We start from the raw sequence: 14,679 nt of genomic DNA, 5'->3' as shown, positions 1-14,679 counted from the left end.
TGACATTGGGGTTGAGCTACATCACCGCCCCCCCCAAAAGCTGTTCCCAAGAGGCGTGCCTCAGTTTCCCCACTGCCAAAGGGTGGAAGAGCAGGAGGTGGCCGTGGTGAGGGCACGGTGGTGGCTTCTCCGCTGTCTGATACTGGGGTTGAGCTGCATCACCTCTCCCAAAGAGTCATCCCCAACAGGCGTGCCTCAGTTTCCCCACTGCCAAAGGGTGGGAGGGCGAGAGTTGATCATGGGGGGGACACGGCGGTGGCTTCTCTGCTGTCTGATATCGGGGTTCAGCCAGATCGCACCCCCCCACCAGAGGTGTGCCTCAGTTTCCCTGCTGGGAAAGGGCAGGTGGCTGCAGCAGTGGCTTCTCCGTTGTCTAATATTGGGGTTCAGTTACATCACACCCCCCTCCAGGGCCATCCCCAGCAGGCGTGCCTCAGTTTCCCCATCACGAAAGGGTGGAAGGGTGAGATGTGGCCATGGTGGTGGCTTCTCCGCTGTCCGATATTGGGCTTCAGCCGGATCACACCCCCCATAGAGTCACCCCCAAGAGGTGTGCCTCAGTTTCCCCACTGCCAGAGACTGGGAGGTGGCCACAGAGAGGATGCAGCAGTGTCTTCTCCACCATCCTATACTGGGGTTGAGCTGGATTGCATCCCCACCACCACCCCAAAGAGCCATCCCCAGAGGCGTGCCTCAGTTTCCCCACCGGGAAAGCACGCGCGAGGTTCCCGCCGTGCCAAGCCCAGCGCCGGGGCACAGTCCACTTGGCTTCGCCCATCGCCGGTGACGCAGAGCACCGGGACCGAATCCCTGGGGACAAGCCCTGAGGAGGAGGAGGAGGAAGAGGCGGGAGCTGGCCTGTGGTGGGGATGAAGGCAGGGCACCACGGGGAGAAGCCGGAGCTCGCCCGCTGCGCCCGATAACACCGGCACCCGCCGCCGGCCATGTGGGTGCTGGGGATGCTGGGCTTGGCGCTGAGCTGCCGGGGGGCAGGTAGGATATTACGGGGGGGGGGACACATGGGGGGTGAAGCAAGTTGGTGGGGGGGGACGACGATGTCCCCAACCCCCGCGTCCCCCCCTTGTAGGCACCTTCCTGGTGCACGTGGCCAGCTCCTGCCCGCTGGCCGCCAACGGCTCCGTGCTGGATTTTGGCCTCACCCTCGTCTTCAACAAGAACCCGCTGGTCTGTTACGAGCCCGACGCCCGGCGCTTCGCCCCCTGCGACTGGGGGCTGCTCCGTCCCTTCGCCACCGTCCTCGCCGCCTTCCTCAACAACGGCACCGGCTGGGTGCAGCGCGCCGAAACCCGGCGCCGGGCTTGCCGCGACCTGGCCCCCCCGATTCTGGTCCTCCACGGCGCTGCGGCGGAGTGAGCCCCGCGGCGCGTTGCACGGGGCGTTTGCGTGGGGTGTTGCACGGGGCGTTGCACAAGGCATCGCACGGGGCGTTGCACGGGGCGTTGGATGGGGAATACGCGGGGACGCTGAACAGGGACGTCGCGCGGGGTGTTGCACGGGGATGTTGCGCGGGGACATTGCATGGGGCGCTGCATGAGGCGTTGAATGGGGAGATCGCACGGGGACGTCACACAGGGCATCGCACGGGGACGTTGCACGGTGCATTGACCGAGATGTTGCACAGGGATGTGGCACGGAGCGATGCGTGTGGATGTTGCACAGGGAGCACGCGGGGCATTGCGTGGGGACGTCGTGTGGGACACCGCACGGGGACGTTGCACGGGGCATTGAATGGGGCGTTGCACACGGATATTGCACGGGGACATTACACGGGGAATGCACGGGGACATTGCACAGGGCATCATATGGGACACATGTGGGGACGTTGCACGGGGACATTGCACAAGGGCATTGTATGGGACACGTGGGTACGTGCACGGGGACGTTGCACGGGGACATTGCACAGGGCATCATATGGGACACGTGGGGACATTGCACAGGGCATTGTATGGGACACGTGGGTACGTGCACGGGGACGTTGCACGGGGACATTGCACAGGGCATCATATGGGACACGTGGGGACATTGCACAGGGCATTGTATGGGACACGTGGGTACGTGCATGGGGACGTTGCACAGGGGCAATGCACAGGTACGTTGCGCAGGGACACGCACGGGGACATCACGGGGTGAGGAGGGGACCTGACTGTCCCCTCCCCGCCCCAGCACCACCCCAAATCCGCATCGTCTCCGTCCCCCTCCCCAACACCGCCGACGCCGTCCTCCTCACCTGCCACGTCTGGGGCTTCTACCCCGCCGAGGTGACCGTCCTCTGGCTGCACAACGGGGACACGGTGGCCACCGGGGACAACGCCAAGCTCCTGCCCAACGGCGACTGGACCTACCAGACGCAGGTGACCCTGACGGTCACCGCCAAGGCTGGGGACACCTTCACGTGTTCGGTGCAGCACCCCAGCCTGGACCGGCCCCTCTGGGAGGACTGGGGTGAGGGTGGGTGACGGGGACACGGCACCCGGACGGCTGGGTCCTCGGTGGCTCAGTGCGGCCGCTCTGTCCCCGCAGGTCCCGGCTTGTCCCCGGGGTTGACAGTGAAGGTGGTGGCGGCGGCGGTGATAATGACCGTGGGGTTGGTGGTCTTCGGCGCTGGCGCTTTCAGCTACTGCCGCCAGGATCCGGGTGAGGGACAGGCATGGGGGGACACACGTGGGGGACACGGCACCCACCTGAATTAGGGGTGTCCCTAATTCGTCTTCTTATGTCTGACAGCGCCTGGTCCTGGTCCTGGTTCTTGTCCTGGTCCTGGTCCTAGTCCTGGTCCTAGTCCTGGTTCTGGATCTGGTCTTGGTCCTGGTTCTGGTCCTGGATCTGGTCCCAGTCTTGGTTCCCATCCTGGATCTGGTCCCAGTCCTGGTTCTTGTCCTGGTCCTGGTCCTAGTCCCGGTTCTTGTCCTGGTTCTGGATCTGGTCTTGGTCCTGGTTCTGGTCCTGGATCTGGTCCCAGTCTTGGTCCCCATCCTGGATCTGGTCCCGGTCCTGGTCCTGGTCCCGGTCCCGGTCCTGTTCCTGGTCCTAGTTCTGGTCCTGGTCCTGGTCCCGGTTCTGGTCCTGGTCCCAGTCCCTGTCCCGGTCCTGGTCCTGGTCACGGTCCTGGTCCCAGTCACGGTCCTGGTCCTGGTTGCCATCCTGGATCCGGTCCCAGTCCCGGTCCTGGTCCCTGTCCCGGTCCCTCCATGGCCATGCCTGACCACACAGTGACCAAACTCTGAGGTCCCAACTGTGATGGGGGGGGATGCCCCTTAGCCCCCCCCCCAAAATAAAGACATTTGTGGTCCCCATCCCCAAGTGACTTTGTCCATGGTGATCCTCACGAGTGGGGGGGGGCTCCCAGTGCTCCCAGTTTGGAGGCAGAGGGGTTACTGGGAGCGGGGAGGGGTTAGCGCTACAAGCGGAAGCCCTGTTGAAGCTGGGGGGGGGGGGGGGGGCCACACATATGAACCCCTGGGGCGCAGCCACCCCGAACGCCCGGGTCCCCAGCGCAGTTTGGGGGTGGGTGTCAAAGCAAAGCCTCCATAGGACGGTGACCCCCCCACACCCCGTCATGGGGGGGGGTGGCAGCGTGGGGGGGGACACCCCGCCGTCACGCTATGTCTCGGCCATGGCGGCCGCCCGCGCGTCCTGCTCTGGCAACTGGTGACGCCCGTCCAACAACCGGCCCGTATTGGGTGTCCCCCCCCCCCCCCCGCCACCCTCACCCCCATCTTGGGTGGGGTATGGGGTGCTGGGGGCCGGGCTGTGGGGTGCAGACGGGTGACTTGGCCGGGGTGGGGGGGGGGGGGGGGGGGCACAGAGTCCGGCTGGACACCCCCTGCGCCCACCCCGCCATGCTGGTGCTGCTGGGCCTGGTGCTGGGTATCCGGGGGGCAGGTGGGGGCCGCGGATGGCTGGGGGGGGGGAATGGGGATGCTGGGGGTGAGCGGGGCTGGAGGGGGGGGGGGCCTTCACCCTGTGGGACCCCAGGGGTGGGTTGGGGGGGGGTCAGCCCTGCGGGACCCCAGGGTCAGGTTGGGGGGGCTTAGCCCTGTGGGACCCTGGGGACGGTTTGGGGGGGCTCAGCCCTGCGGGACCCCAGGGTCAGGTTAGGGGGGCTCAGCCCTGCGGGACCCTGGGGACGGTTTGGGGGGGCTCTGACTTGTGGGATCTTGGGGACGGTTTGGGGGGGGGGCTCAGCCCTGCGGGACCCTGGGGATGGTTTGGGGGGGCTCTGCCCCATGGGACCCCAGGGGTGGTTTGGGGGGGCTCAGCCTTGTGGGATCTTGGGGACGGTTTGGGGGGGCTCAGCCCTGCAGGACCCTGGGGATGGTTTGGGGGGCTCTGCCCCATGGGACCCCAGGGGTTGTTTGGGGGGGCTCAGCCTTGTGGGATCTTGGGGATGGTTTGGGGGGGGTCAGGCTTGTGGGATCTTGGGGACAGTCTTGGGGGGCTCAGCCCTGCAGGACCCTGGGGATGGGTTGGGGGGAGTCAGGCTTGTGGGACCCCAGGGGTGGTTTGGGGGGGCTCAGGCTCGTGGGATCTTGGGGATGGTTTGGGGGGGGGGTCAGCCTTGTGGGATCTTGGGGACAGTTTGGGGGGGCTCAGCACTGTGGGACCCTGGGGACAGTTTGGGGGGCTCTGCCTTGTGGGATCTTGGGGATGGTTTGGGGGGGGGTCAGCCTTGTGGGACCCCAGGGACCTTGGGGACAGTTTGGGGAAGTTCTGTCCCACGGGACTCCAGGGACAGTTGGTGGAGGGGGCTCTGCTCCATGGGACCCTGGGGACAGTCTGGGGGGGCTCAGCCCTGTGGGACCCCGGGGATGGGTTGGGGGGGCTCAGCCTTGCAGGATGTTGAGGATATTTTGGGGGGGGCTCTTACCTGTGGGACTCTGGGGCAGTTTGGGGGGGGTGCTCTTCCCCATGGGACCCTGGGCATGGTCTGGGCGGGGGGGTCACCTTTGGGATGTTGGAGAGGGGGAGGCTCAGCCTTGCGGGATGTCAGGGGTAGTTTGGGGGTCTCTGCCCCATGGGACCCTGGGGAAGGTCTGGGGGGGTCAGCCCTGCAGAACCCCCCCCCGGGATGATTTAGGGGGCTCATCTCTGTAGGACAGTGGAGGTGGTTTGGAGGGGGGGGCACTCAGCTCCATGGGACCCCAGGGACAATTTAGGGGGCTCAGCCCTGTGGGACATTTGGGGCAGTTTGGGGGGGCTCAGCCCTGATGGATGTTGGGTATGGCTGGGGGGGGGGGGGGGGGCTCAGCCCCGTGGGACCCTGGGGATGGCGGGGATGGGGGTCTCACCTAGTGGCTTCTGCTGACCCCATGGGGACGGTTTGGGGGTGCTCAACCCCATGGCTGTGGGGTGACCCCAATGGGGACTTTGGAGGGGTCGGGGTTTGACCCAAGTTGGGGCTGAGTGTGTGTGTGGGGGATACGGGGGACAGCTGGGGGCAAGGAGAGGGATGGAGGGATGGGGAGGGATGGAGGGATGGAGATGGATGGATGGAGGGATGGGGAGGGATGGAGGGATGGAGATGGATGGATGGAGGGATGGGGAGGGATGGAGGGATGGATGGAGATGGATGGAGGGATGGAGGGATGGGGATGGAGACGGATGGAGGAATGGGGAGATGGAGATGGATGGAGAGATGGGGAGATGGATGGGAATGGATGGAGGGATGGGGAATGGATGGGAAGTAGATGAAGACATGGAGATGGAGGAAGGTGCGTGGATGGAGGGATGGGGCCAGCCAGGGAACAGATACCGGGATGGAGGTGGATTGAAGAATGGGGACAGATGGAGGAATGGGGAGGGATGGAGAGATGGAAATGGATGGAGAAATGAGGACAGATGGAGGGATGGAGTCAACTGGGGAACAGCTGGAGGGAAGGGGATGGATGGGCAGGGATGGAGAGATGGAGATGAGTGGGATGGAAGGAAGGGATAGAGAGGGATGGAGATGGATGGAGATGGATGGAGGGATGAGGACAGACAGACATGAATGGAGGCACAAGGACGGACAGAGACACCCCAGGAGATGCCGCTTACCACCACGTCCCCCTTGTAGGCGCCTTCCTGGTGCACGTGGCCAGCTCCTGCCCGCTGGCCGCCAACGGCTCCGTGCTGGATTTCGACTTCACCCTCGTCTTCAACAAGAACCCGCTGGTCTGTTACGAGCCCGACGCCCAGCACTTCACCCCCTGCGACTGGGGGCTGCTCCGTCCCTTCGCCACCGTCGTCGCCGCCTTCCTCAACAACGGCACCGGCTGGGTGCAGCGCGCCGAAGCCCGGCGCCGGGCTTGCCGCGACCTGGCCCCCCGATTCTGGTCCTCCACCATGCTGCGACGGAGTGAGCCCCGCGGCGCAGGGGGGCTTTGCACCCCGGGGGGATCGCGCACGGGGGCTTTGCACGGGGACGTGGCGTAGGGAGTTGTGTTGAGGGTGTTGCAGAGCACGTTGCATGGGGTCATTGCACGAGGATGTTGCATGGAGCGTTGCACAAGGCTTTGCATGGGGCCGTTGCGTTGCACCTTGCACGGGGATGTTGCATAGAGCGCTGCACAGGGGCGTTGCATAGGGGTGTTGCACGGGGATGTTGCACGGAGCGTCGCCCGGGGCTTTGCATGGGGCTGTTGCAGAGCACGTTGCATGGGGACGTTGCACGGGGATGTTGCATGGAGCATTGCACAGGGGCGTTGGGTTGCAGAGCACATTGCACGAGGATGTTGCACGGGGCGTTGCAAGGGGGTGTTGCAGAACATGTTGCACGGGGATGTTGCACGGGGCGTTGCAAGGGGGTGTTGCAGAACATGTTGCACGGGGATGTTGCACGGAGGCGTCGCAGAGCGCGTTGCAGGGGGACGTTGCACGGGAACATTGCACGGAGCAACACCCCGACCTTGCGCGAGGCATCGCACGGAGCATTCCACTTGGGGACGTGGCACGGAGACGCGGCACGGGGTGGGGAGGGGGGCTCACCCCGGCACTGACAGTCCCCCCCCTCCCCGCTCCAGCACCCCCCCAAGCCCGCATCATCTCCTCCAAGACCAGCAACACCAGGGCATCCGTCCTCCTCACCTGCCACGTCTGGGGCTTCTACCCCGCCGAGGTGACCGTCAGTTGGCTGCTCAACGGGAACGTGGTGGGCCCCGGTGAACGCCCCCCCACCTCCGCCATCCCCAACGGCGACTGGACCTACCAGACGCGGGTGACCTTGACGGCGGCCCCGACGGCCGGGGACACCTTCTCGTGCTTGGTGCAACACGTCAGCCTGGATGAGCCCCTCCTGGAAGAGTGGAGTGAGTCGGGGGGGGACGGGGACACCCACCCGGACCTCTGGGTCCTCGCCACGTCCCTTCTCACACCCCCCCCCCCCCCCCACCGTGTCCTCGCAGGTCCCGGCTTGTCCCCGGGGTTGACGGTGAAGGTGGCCGTGGCCACCGTGCTGATGGTGTTGGGGCTCAGCTTCTTCATCGTCGGCGTCTACTGCTACCGGGGCAAGCCACCGGCACCGGGTGAGCGGTCGAGGAGGGACAGGGACAGTGGCCTGGGGGGGGGGCACAGGGGCAGTGGCCTGGGGTGACACGGACCCTCCTCACCCCCTCTACTCCCTCTTGCAGGTTACACTCCCCTCCCCGGAGACACCTACCCCGCAGGTAATGGCACATCCAGCCCGTCCCCATCCCCTGTCCCCAAGGGGCACGTCACCCCTTCTGCCACCCTATGTCCCGTTCCCCCCCCCCCCAGGAAGCATCTGAGGACCCCCAGGACGGTGACCTCCTGGCCCCGACGGTCCCCCCCCCTTCGGTGTCCCCGTCACCCCGGGGGTGACGCCACGGTGCTGACAATAAAGATGCTCCAGGGTGGTTTCGCGGTGACGGGGTGGTTTGGCAGCGGGTCCCCGCGTCGTCCCACCGAGGGGAAGGGCTGCGGGGTGGACGTGGCACCAGCGGGACCGGGCACGAGGGACACTGGGCACGAGGGACACTGCGTGCCGGGCACAAGCGATATCCGGGCATGAGTGACGTGCAACAGGCACAGGTGATGCTGGGCACGAGGGACACAGGGCACGAGGGAAACCGGGCACAGGCAATGCCGGGCACGAGGGATGCCGGCCACGACGGACACCAGACATGAGGGACGTGGGGCACGAGGGACACTGGGCACGAGGGATGCCAGGCACGAGGGACACCAGGCATGAGGGATGTGGGGCACGTGAGGGATGCCGGGCATGAGGGATGCCAGGCACGAGGGATGCAGGGCATGAGGGATGCAGGGCACGAGGGATGCAGGGCATGAGGGATGCAGGGCACGAGGGATGCCAGGCACGAGGGACACCAGACATGAGGGACGTGGGGCACAAGGGACACCAGGCATGAGGGATGCCAGGCATGAGGGATGCCAGGCACGAGGGATGCCAGGCACGAGGGACACCAGACATGAGGGACGTGGGGCACGAGGGACACTGGGCACGAGGGATGCCAGGCATGAGGGACACCAGACATGAGGGACGTGGGGCACAAGGGACACCAGGCATGAGGGATGCAGGGCACGAGGGATGCCAGGCACGAGAGATGCTGGGCACAAGGGGTGCCGGGCACAAGGGACGCCGGGCACAAGGGACGCCAGGCATGAGGGACGCAGGGCACGAGGGACACTGGGCACGAGGGATGCTGAGCACGAGGAACGCTGGGCACAAGGGACGCCGGGCACAAGGGACACCGGGCACAAGGGACACTGGGCACGAGGGACACTGGCCACGAACCCCAGTTTGGGGGGGGGGGGTGGGTGTGCTTGCACTTGCTGGGGTTATTTTACCACTTTCCTGGCTTTTTCACCACCACCCCCCCCCCCCCAGGGCCACGGGACACCGGGGTTCTCCCCTTGGGGGGGGGGGGGGGGGGGGCAGGACACCAGGATCCCGGGCTGGGGGAGGACACAGGGGACAAGAGCGAGGCCCAAGGAGTGTGGGGGGGTCCTGGGGCTGCGGGGGGGGGTCCCCGGGCTGGGGGGACACAGGCGGAGCGGGGGGGGGGGGGGGGTCTCGGGCCCTGAGGGGGGGGCGGGGGGGGTCTGAGGCCTGGGCTACCCCGTGGGGGGGGGTCCCCAGGGCGTTACGGGGTGCCGGGGGGTCCCCTATCCCCGCCCCCCCCCCGCCACCGCCTCCAGCCCTTTCGGTTTCGTTTCTCGCATCCCGCGGGGCCGGGATCTGCCTGGCACCCGGTGACGTCAGGAGCGCTCCGAGCCGTGATTGGTGGGTGGGAGGCGGCCTCGCCAATCTCGGGGCGGGGAGCGGCGGGGTGGGGGTCGGAGCGGGTCCTGGGGTCCCTTTCCATGCCCACCCATGAGAATCCGTTCCCCCGCCCCGGGAGGACTCTCTGTTCCCCCCCCGCGTGTCTCTGCCCGCCCTACAGGGAACTACCCTCCACCGACCACATGGCGGCGTTTGGGCAGACGCCCTCAACAATCATGGCCGCTCCGGCTTCACCAGCGCCCTCTGCGCTTGCGCTAGAGCCGGGGGGGTGGGCCCTTCTTTGCGCGCATGCGCAAAGAGCGTTGCCAAGGTGAGGGCAGAACGGGCGGAAGCGCGAGGGCCGCGCGGAGGGGGCTTTGCGCATGCGCGGCCGGAAGTGCCCGCCCGCCCCTGGATAAGAGGCCGGGAGACCCCGTCGGGGCCCTTTTTCTTCCCCGGAGCCGCCGCCATGTGAGTGCGGCGCGTCCGGGGGTTCCTCGGGCCTGGAGGGGGGGAATGGGGCTCGGGAGGGGCTGGGGGAGGCCCGTGGGGGCTGTGTGTGGGGCTGTGAGGCCTTTTGAGGCCGAGGCCTGGGGATGGGGAGGCTCTGAGGGAGGAGTCGGGGGTCTCGGGCCTGTGTGTAGGGCTCTGAGGTAACATTTGAGGGTCTCAGGCCTGTGTGTGGGGGCTCAGATAGGAGTTGGGGGGTCTCAGGCCTGTGTGTGGGGCTCTGAGGTAACATTTGAGGGTCTCAGGCCTGTGTGTGGGGGTTCAGATAGGAGTTGGGGGGTCTCAGCCCTGTGTGTGGGGCTCTGAGGTAACATTTGAGGGTCTCAGGCCTGTGTGTGGGGGCTCAGATAGGAGTTGGGGGGGTCTCAGGCCTGTGTGTGAGGCTCTGAGGTGGGAGTTGGGGGTCCCAGGCCTCGGGGGCAGGGCTCAGGTAGGAGTTGGGGGTCTCAGGCCTGGGGGGGGGGGGGCTCTGGTAGGAGTTAGGGGGGTCTGAGGTAGCAGTGGGGGGGCTCAGGCCTGTGTGTGGGTGCTCAGGTAGGTGTTGGGGTGTCTCAGACCTGTGTGTGAGGCTCTGAGGTGGGAGTTGGGGAGCTCAGGTAGGAGTTGGGGTGCTCAGGCCTGTGTGTGTGGGCTCTGGTAGGAGTTAGGGGGATCTGAGGTAGCAGTTGGGGTGCTCAGGCTTGTGTGGGGGTGCCCAGGTAGGAATTGGGGGGGGTCCCAGGCCTGTGTGTGAGGCTCTGAGGTTGGAGTTGGGGGTCCCAGGCCTGTGTGTGGGGCTCAGGTAGGAGTTGGGGGGTCTCAAGCCTGTGTGTGAGGCTCTGAGGTAGCAGTTGGGGGGGTCTCAGGCCTGTGGGGGGCCTTGAGGGAGGAGTTGGGGGGGGTCTCAGGCCTGTGTGAGGGGCCTTAAGGTGGGAGTTGGGGGTCTCAGGCCTGTGGGGGGGTGCTCAGGTAGGAATTGGTGGGTCTCAGACCTGTGTGTGAGGCTCTGAGGTGGGAGCTGGGGGTCCCAGGCCTGTGGGGGGGGGCTCAGGCCTGTGTGTGAGGCTCTGAGGTAGGAGTTGGGGGGCTCAGGCCTCATTGGTGAGGCCGCTCGGGTCTGGGTGTAGGGCTCTGAGGTAGGAGTTGGGGCGTCAGCCCTGGGGGATTGGTTGAGGTAGGACTTGGGAAGGGCCCTGAAGTAGGAGTGGGGGGGCTCTTAAGGGGGGAGGAGATGGCTGTGCCTTTTTTGGGGGGGCCTTCCGTAGGGTAGGGGGGCTTGGGGGGGCCTTCTACTGTGGGAATGAGCTGGAGGGGAGTGTCTTAAAGGAGGTTGGTGAACTTCCTGGGGTAGGTAGTTGAGGGGGGGCTGTTTTGGGGGTGGTTTGGAGGAGCATGGGGTGTCCAGGGGATCAGGGTTTCCCTCTGCCCCATGTAGCTGTTTTTTGCGCTCACCAGTAATACTGGGACCGTGTGATTGTCCCAGTACCAACCCCATTCCTCACGTACACTGTAACGCCCACAAACACGAGACCCTCGGGGGTCCCTCATTGACGGGGACACCCCTCTGCGTGTGTTGTGCAGCCCTGTGACACACCGGGCTTGCTCCATGCCCCTCTGTTACCCCATGATGCACGCCGTCCCGACTCGGGGGGGTGGGGGGGACTTGAGGGGTCACAAACACACAACCTGGGGGGACAGCACCCCTGTGTCATGTCTGGGGCTTGGGGACACCTCTGGGTCACCTTGCTGCTTCTGGGAGGTTGAGGGACCCTCCCATTCTCTGTGTAGACACCCTACCCCTGGGTGCTTGAACACCCCATGCAGGGTGTACGGTGTCTGGGTGTGCGTGGGTGGTACCCAGTGCCCTGTGAAGAGTTCTGGGGGACCCCCTGCCTATAAGGTGCTCCAAGAGCCTTCCTAGTTTATACTGGGAAGGGTGTTTAGCCTTACTGGGACCTGTAGGCACTTGCTTTTTCCTTTTAATTAAAGGGGTTTGATCTAGACCCCCCCCCAATTACGGGGTTCGGGGGTGACAAGCATCTCTCCTGACCCCCATCCTGTTCTGTCTGCAGCATGACCGACTGGGAGACGGCACCCGCCGTCACCGAGACGCCCGACATCAAACTCTTTGGCAAATGGAGCACCGATGATGTGCAGATCAATGATATCTCCCTCCAGGTATATTTTGGTGGGGGGACGACAAGGAGGGGTGTAATGGGGATTCCTGCATCCTTCCGGTGGCTGGGAGGAGTCTGACATCATATCCCACCAGGATTACATTGCCGTGAAGGAAAAATACGCCAAGTACCTGCCCCACAGCGCCGGGCGCTACGCAGCCAAGCGTTTTCGTAAAGCCCAATGTCCCATTGTTGAGCGACTCACCAATTCCATGATGATGCACGGCCGGAACAACGGCAAGAAGTTAATGACCGTGCGCATCGTTAAGCATGCCTTTGAGATCATCCATCTGCTTACTGGGGAGGTGAGAAGGGGACTAGGGGGGTGTTTTTGGGTGCTGGGGGGGGTGGTTTTGGGCATGGGGGGGCTCATTTCTCTCCCTGCCTGTCCTCCGACAGAACCCCCTGCAAGTCCTGGTTAACGCCATCATTAACTCCGGACCCCGTGAGGACTCAACCCGTATCGGCCGTGCCGGTACAGTCCGTAGACAGGCTGTGGACGTGTCCCCCCTGCGCCGTGTCAACCAGGTACCTCTCCTCTTCATCCCTAAACCCCGAGGGGCTGCTACCCCCCTGTCCTTATGTCCCCGATGTCCTTTTTCTGTCCCCCAACGTCCCTTTTTCTGTCCCCCTCACCCCAGGCCATCTGGCTGCTCTGCACTGGAGCCCGTGAAGCTGCTTTCCGTAACATCAAAACCATCGCCGAGTGCTTGGCCGACGAACTCATCAACGCCGCCAAGGTGAGGAGGGGGATGGAGCCGTCACCGCTGTCACCTGCTCTCACGAGTTGGGGACACAACGGACTCCCCGCCAAAAACTGACTTACACCCATCTCACTCCCCGCAGGGCTCTTCCAACTCCTACGCCATCAAGAAGAAGGACGAGCTGGAGCGTGTGGCCAAGTCCAACCGTTAAAAAGCCACCCAATAAAATTCACTTGCTTTGTGTCCTTAACTCCATCCTCCCTGTGCTGTGGGGCTGGCGGGGGGGGGACACAACAGATGCTGTTGGATTTGGGTGCTTTGAGGGGGGGTCCTCGATGTGGGTAGTGGGCAGGGGTGTGGCTCCGTGTGCTGCTTGTCCCCCTCCATGTCCCCAGACCTGCCTCATTCCTTCCTCCTGGGAAAAGTTGGGGTGCTCCCCTGCTTGTCATCCCCTCCTTTTTGCACCCGTTTTTTCCCCGTTGGGGGGTGGGAGGGGGAGCAGCACCTTGTACCGGTGAGGGGCAGAAGGCGGAAGAAAGGATTGGGATAAGTAGAGCCAGGACGGATATGGATCCGGCACCTCCCCGTTGGCAGCAGGGGGTAGAACGGGATCTGCCTTGAGAACTGGCTCCTTGGTGGCCTGGGACCCCCGCCAAGGCTGGCGTGGGGTTTGGGGGTGCTTGCCAAATGTGGAGACGGGGAGAGAGGGGGTGGCAAGGGACGGTCCCTCCCCGTGTTGTCCCGACTCACGCGGGCAGGGCAGGGCACCGTGGTGGGTGTGACGGTGGCGGACGTCCTCTTCGATCCCGGCACCGTCGGCTGCGCCCGGAGCCGAGTGGCCCCTTGGTGAGCTCCTACTGCTGGCACCTTGGGGTGCAGGTGAGGAGCGGGGGGAACAACTGAGCTTGAGCCCCCCTAAATGGGGGGTGCTGGCTCAGCTGGGAGCGGGTGGGAGTGCTGGTACCTCCACCTTGAAGGTTGGACCCCCAAAACATTTTTTTGGGGGGGTGGTTCCTTGGAGTGTGTGGGGAGTTGGTGTCTCCAAGGGGTGTTCTTGGCACCCCAGGGTGGGGGGGGCATGTTGGTTTGGGGGCAGTTTGGCTTGGGTACCCCATAGATTTGGTGTCCCCAACCCCACGCTGCCCTTATTGCTGCTGGGTAAACACCGTCTCGCTTTTTCTGCCTGCCAGGGACATCGCCGCAGCCACCGCCATGGCCGAGGACACCGAGGGGGTCCCCTCCCTGGATTGCGTCATCTGCTTTGCCCCCTACGATCGTCTCTTCAAGGTGCCCAAGGTGTTGGGGTGCGGTCACACCTTCTGCCTCGAATGCCTGGCCAGGGTCACCGTGGTGGCCCCCGCCGCCCCCACCTTGCTCTGCCCCATCTGCCGCCGCCCCACGGCGTTGCCCCGCTGCCGCGGACCCCCGGCTTTGCCCACCCGTGCCGATCTCCTGGCTCTCCTACCCCCTGGCCCCACCGGCTCCGTCCGCTTCAGCCGTCCTAAGGGGCTGCTCTACGTCCCCCCCGGGCACCCCAAACCCGCCGACCAGGTCCCCACTGTGACCCTCAGCCTGGAATTGGGGCGACCCGAGCCCCCCGCTCCCCCCAACCGGGGCTGGCCCTGGATCTCTGGTCGGTGGTCTCTGTACCGAGCGGTGGCTTTGATGGTGGCCTTGGTGGTGGGAGGGGGTTTGGTGCTCTGCGGAGTCTTCCTCTTCTTCCTCCAGCCCGTGGCATGCAGTGAGGGAGGGCCAGTGACAAACAGCACCTGGGGAGAGCTGGGCTGGCCCCCATATTAAGAGGGCCCCCCCCATCCCACGGCAGAGCCCCCCCTTTCTATGTCGTGGACCCCCACGTTGTCTTGGTGGCCCACGGACCCCCCCCCCCCCAGGGACGAGTCCCTGTTCCCCTGTGGACTCTGAGCTCATGCCGCTGCCCATGTGTGGCTCTGGGGGGGGGGCACCCACCTTGGAGTCAGGATTTTGCTGGGGGGGGGGCCACAGGACCAGCCCTGTCTCCCCTGTATTAAACGGGTTGTTTTCCTGGATGCCGACTGTGTCCCGGTGC

At 65.2% G+C, this 14,679-nt stretch overlaps 4 protein-coding genes across 7 annotated transcripts; all 4 read left to right on the top strand.

Moving 5' to 3' along the window:
- Nucleotides 1-28: 28 nt before the first annotated feature.
- Nucleotides 29-3,314, top strand: LOC115338207 (HLA class II histocompatibility antigen, DM beta chain-like). The gene is given in 6 exon segments (XM_030006684.2): nt 29-993; nt 1,088-1,335; nt 1,337-1,370; nt 2,185-2,463; nt 2,542-2,655; nt 2,746-3,314. Coding segments are annotated over 6 exon segments (1,224 nt in total). The 5' UTR covers nt 29-944; the 3' UTR covers nt 3,246-3,314.
- A 277-nt stretch (nt 3,315-3,591) lies between these two features.
- LOC115338208 (HLA class II histocompatibility antigen, DM beta chain) lies at nt 3,592-7,874 on the top strand. 3 transcript variants are annotated; one of them, XM_030006685.2, is made up of 6 exons: nt 3,592-3,747; nt 6,077-6,358; nt 7,023-7,307; nt 7,404-7,523; nt 7,629-7,664; nt 7,753-7,874. In XM_030006685.2, exons 1-6 carry the CDS (start codon nt 3,624-3,626, stop codon nt 7,764-7,766), a joined length of 861 nt encoding a protein of 286 aa, XP_029862545.1. In that variant the 5' UTR covers nt 3,592-3,623; the 3' UTR covers nt 7,767-7,874. The 3 variants fall into 3 exon arrangements, with proteins under 3 accessions (XP_029862545.1, XP_029862546.1, XP_029862547.1); XM_030006686.2 differs by having other exon boundaries at nt 3,596-3,747; nt 7,756-7,874; XM_030006687.2 differs by lacking the exon at nt 3,592-3,747 and adding an exon at nt 3,758-3,903.
- A 1,728-nt stretch (nt 7,875-9,602) lies between these two features.
- On the top strand, nt 9,603-12,861 carry RPS5 (ribosomal protein S5). Its single transcript, XM_030006697.2, has 6 exons — nt 9,603-9,712; nt 11,803-11,908; nt 12,003-12,212; nt 12,307-12,435; nt 12,549-12,647; nt 12,754-12,861. The coding sequence occupies exons 2-6, from the start codon at nt 11,804-11,806 to the stop codon at nt 12,820-12,822; spliced, it is 612 nt and encodes a 203-aa protein (XP_029862557.1). The 5' UTR covers nt 9,603-9,712; nt 11,803; the 3' UTR covers nt 12,823-12,861.
- A 67-nt stretch (nt 12,862-12,928) lies between these two features.
- LOC115338212 (RING finger protein 225-like) lies at nt 12,929-14,659 on the top strand. Of its 2 annotated transcripts, none has more exons than XM_030006700.1 (2): nt 12,929-13,457; nt 13,802-14,659. In XM_030006700.1, exon 2 carries the CDS (start codon nt 13,824-13,826, stop codon nt 14,409-14,411), a length of 588 nt encoding a protein of 195 aa, XP_029862560.1. In that variant the 5' UTR covers nt 12,929-13,457; nt 13,802-13,823; the 3' UTR covers nt 14,412-14,659. The 2 variants fall into 2 exon arrangements, with proteins under 2 accessions (XP_029862560.1, XP_029862559.1); XM_030006699.1 differs by having other exon boundaries at nt 12,929-13,490.
- The last annotated feature ends 20 nt before the right edge of the window (nt 14,660-14,679 follow it).

The sequence above is a fragment of the Aquila chrysaetos genome, unplaced genomic scaffold (genome assembly GCF_900496995.4).
Source record: "Aquila chrysaetos chrysaetos unplaced genomic scaffold, bAquChr1.4, whole genome shotgun sequence".
In the NCBI taxonomy this organism is placed as follows: Eukaryota; Metazoa; Chordata; class Aves; order Accipitriformes; family Accipitridae; genus Aquila; species Aquila chrysaetos.
Note: the sequence above shows the minus strand (reverse complement) of the source record. Positions and strands in the feature narration are given on the sequence as shown.

Bases quoted from the DNA above. Each gene is read 5' to 3' on its own strand.
- LOC115338212 (XM_030006700.1), top strand. From the start codon at position 13,824: ATGGCCGAGGACACCGAGGGGGTCCCCTCCCTGGATTGCGTCATCTGC.
- LOC115338208 (XM_030006685.2), top strand. From the start codon at position 3,624: ATGTCTCGGCCATGGCGGCCGCCCGCGCGTCCTGCTCTGGCAACTGGT. The intron at 3,748-6,076 runs GTATGGGGTGCT...TCCCCCTTGTAG, and splicing joins TCACCCCCATCTTGGGTGGG to GCGCCTTCCTGGTGCACGTG. The intron at 7,524-7,628 runs GTGAGCGGTCGA...TCCCTCTTGCAG, and splicing joins GGGCAAGCCACCGGCACCGG to GTTACACTCCCCTCCCCGGA.
- RPS5 (XM_030006697.2), top strand. From the start codon at position 11,804: ATGACCGACTGGGAGACGGCACCCGCCGTCACCGAGACGCCCGACATC. The intron at 12,436-12,548 runs GTACCTCTCCTC...CCCTCACCCCAG, and splicing joins CCCTGCGCCGTGTCAACCAG to GCCATCTGGCTGCTCTGCAC. The intron at 12,648-12,753 runs GTGAGGAGGGGG...CACTCCCCGCAG, and splicing joins AACTCATCAACGCCGCCAAG to GGCTCTTCCAACTCCTACGC.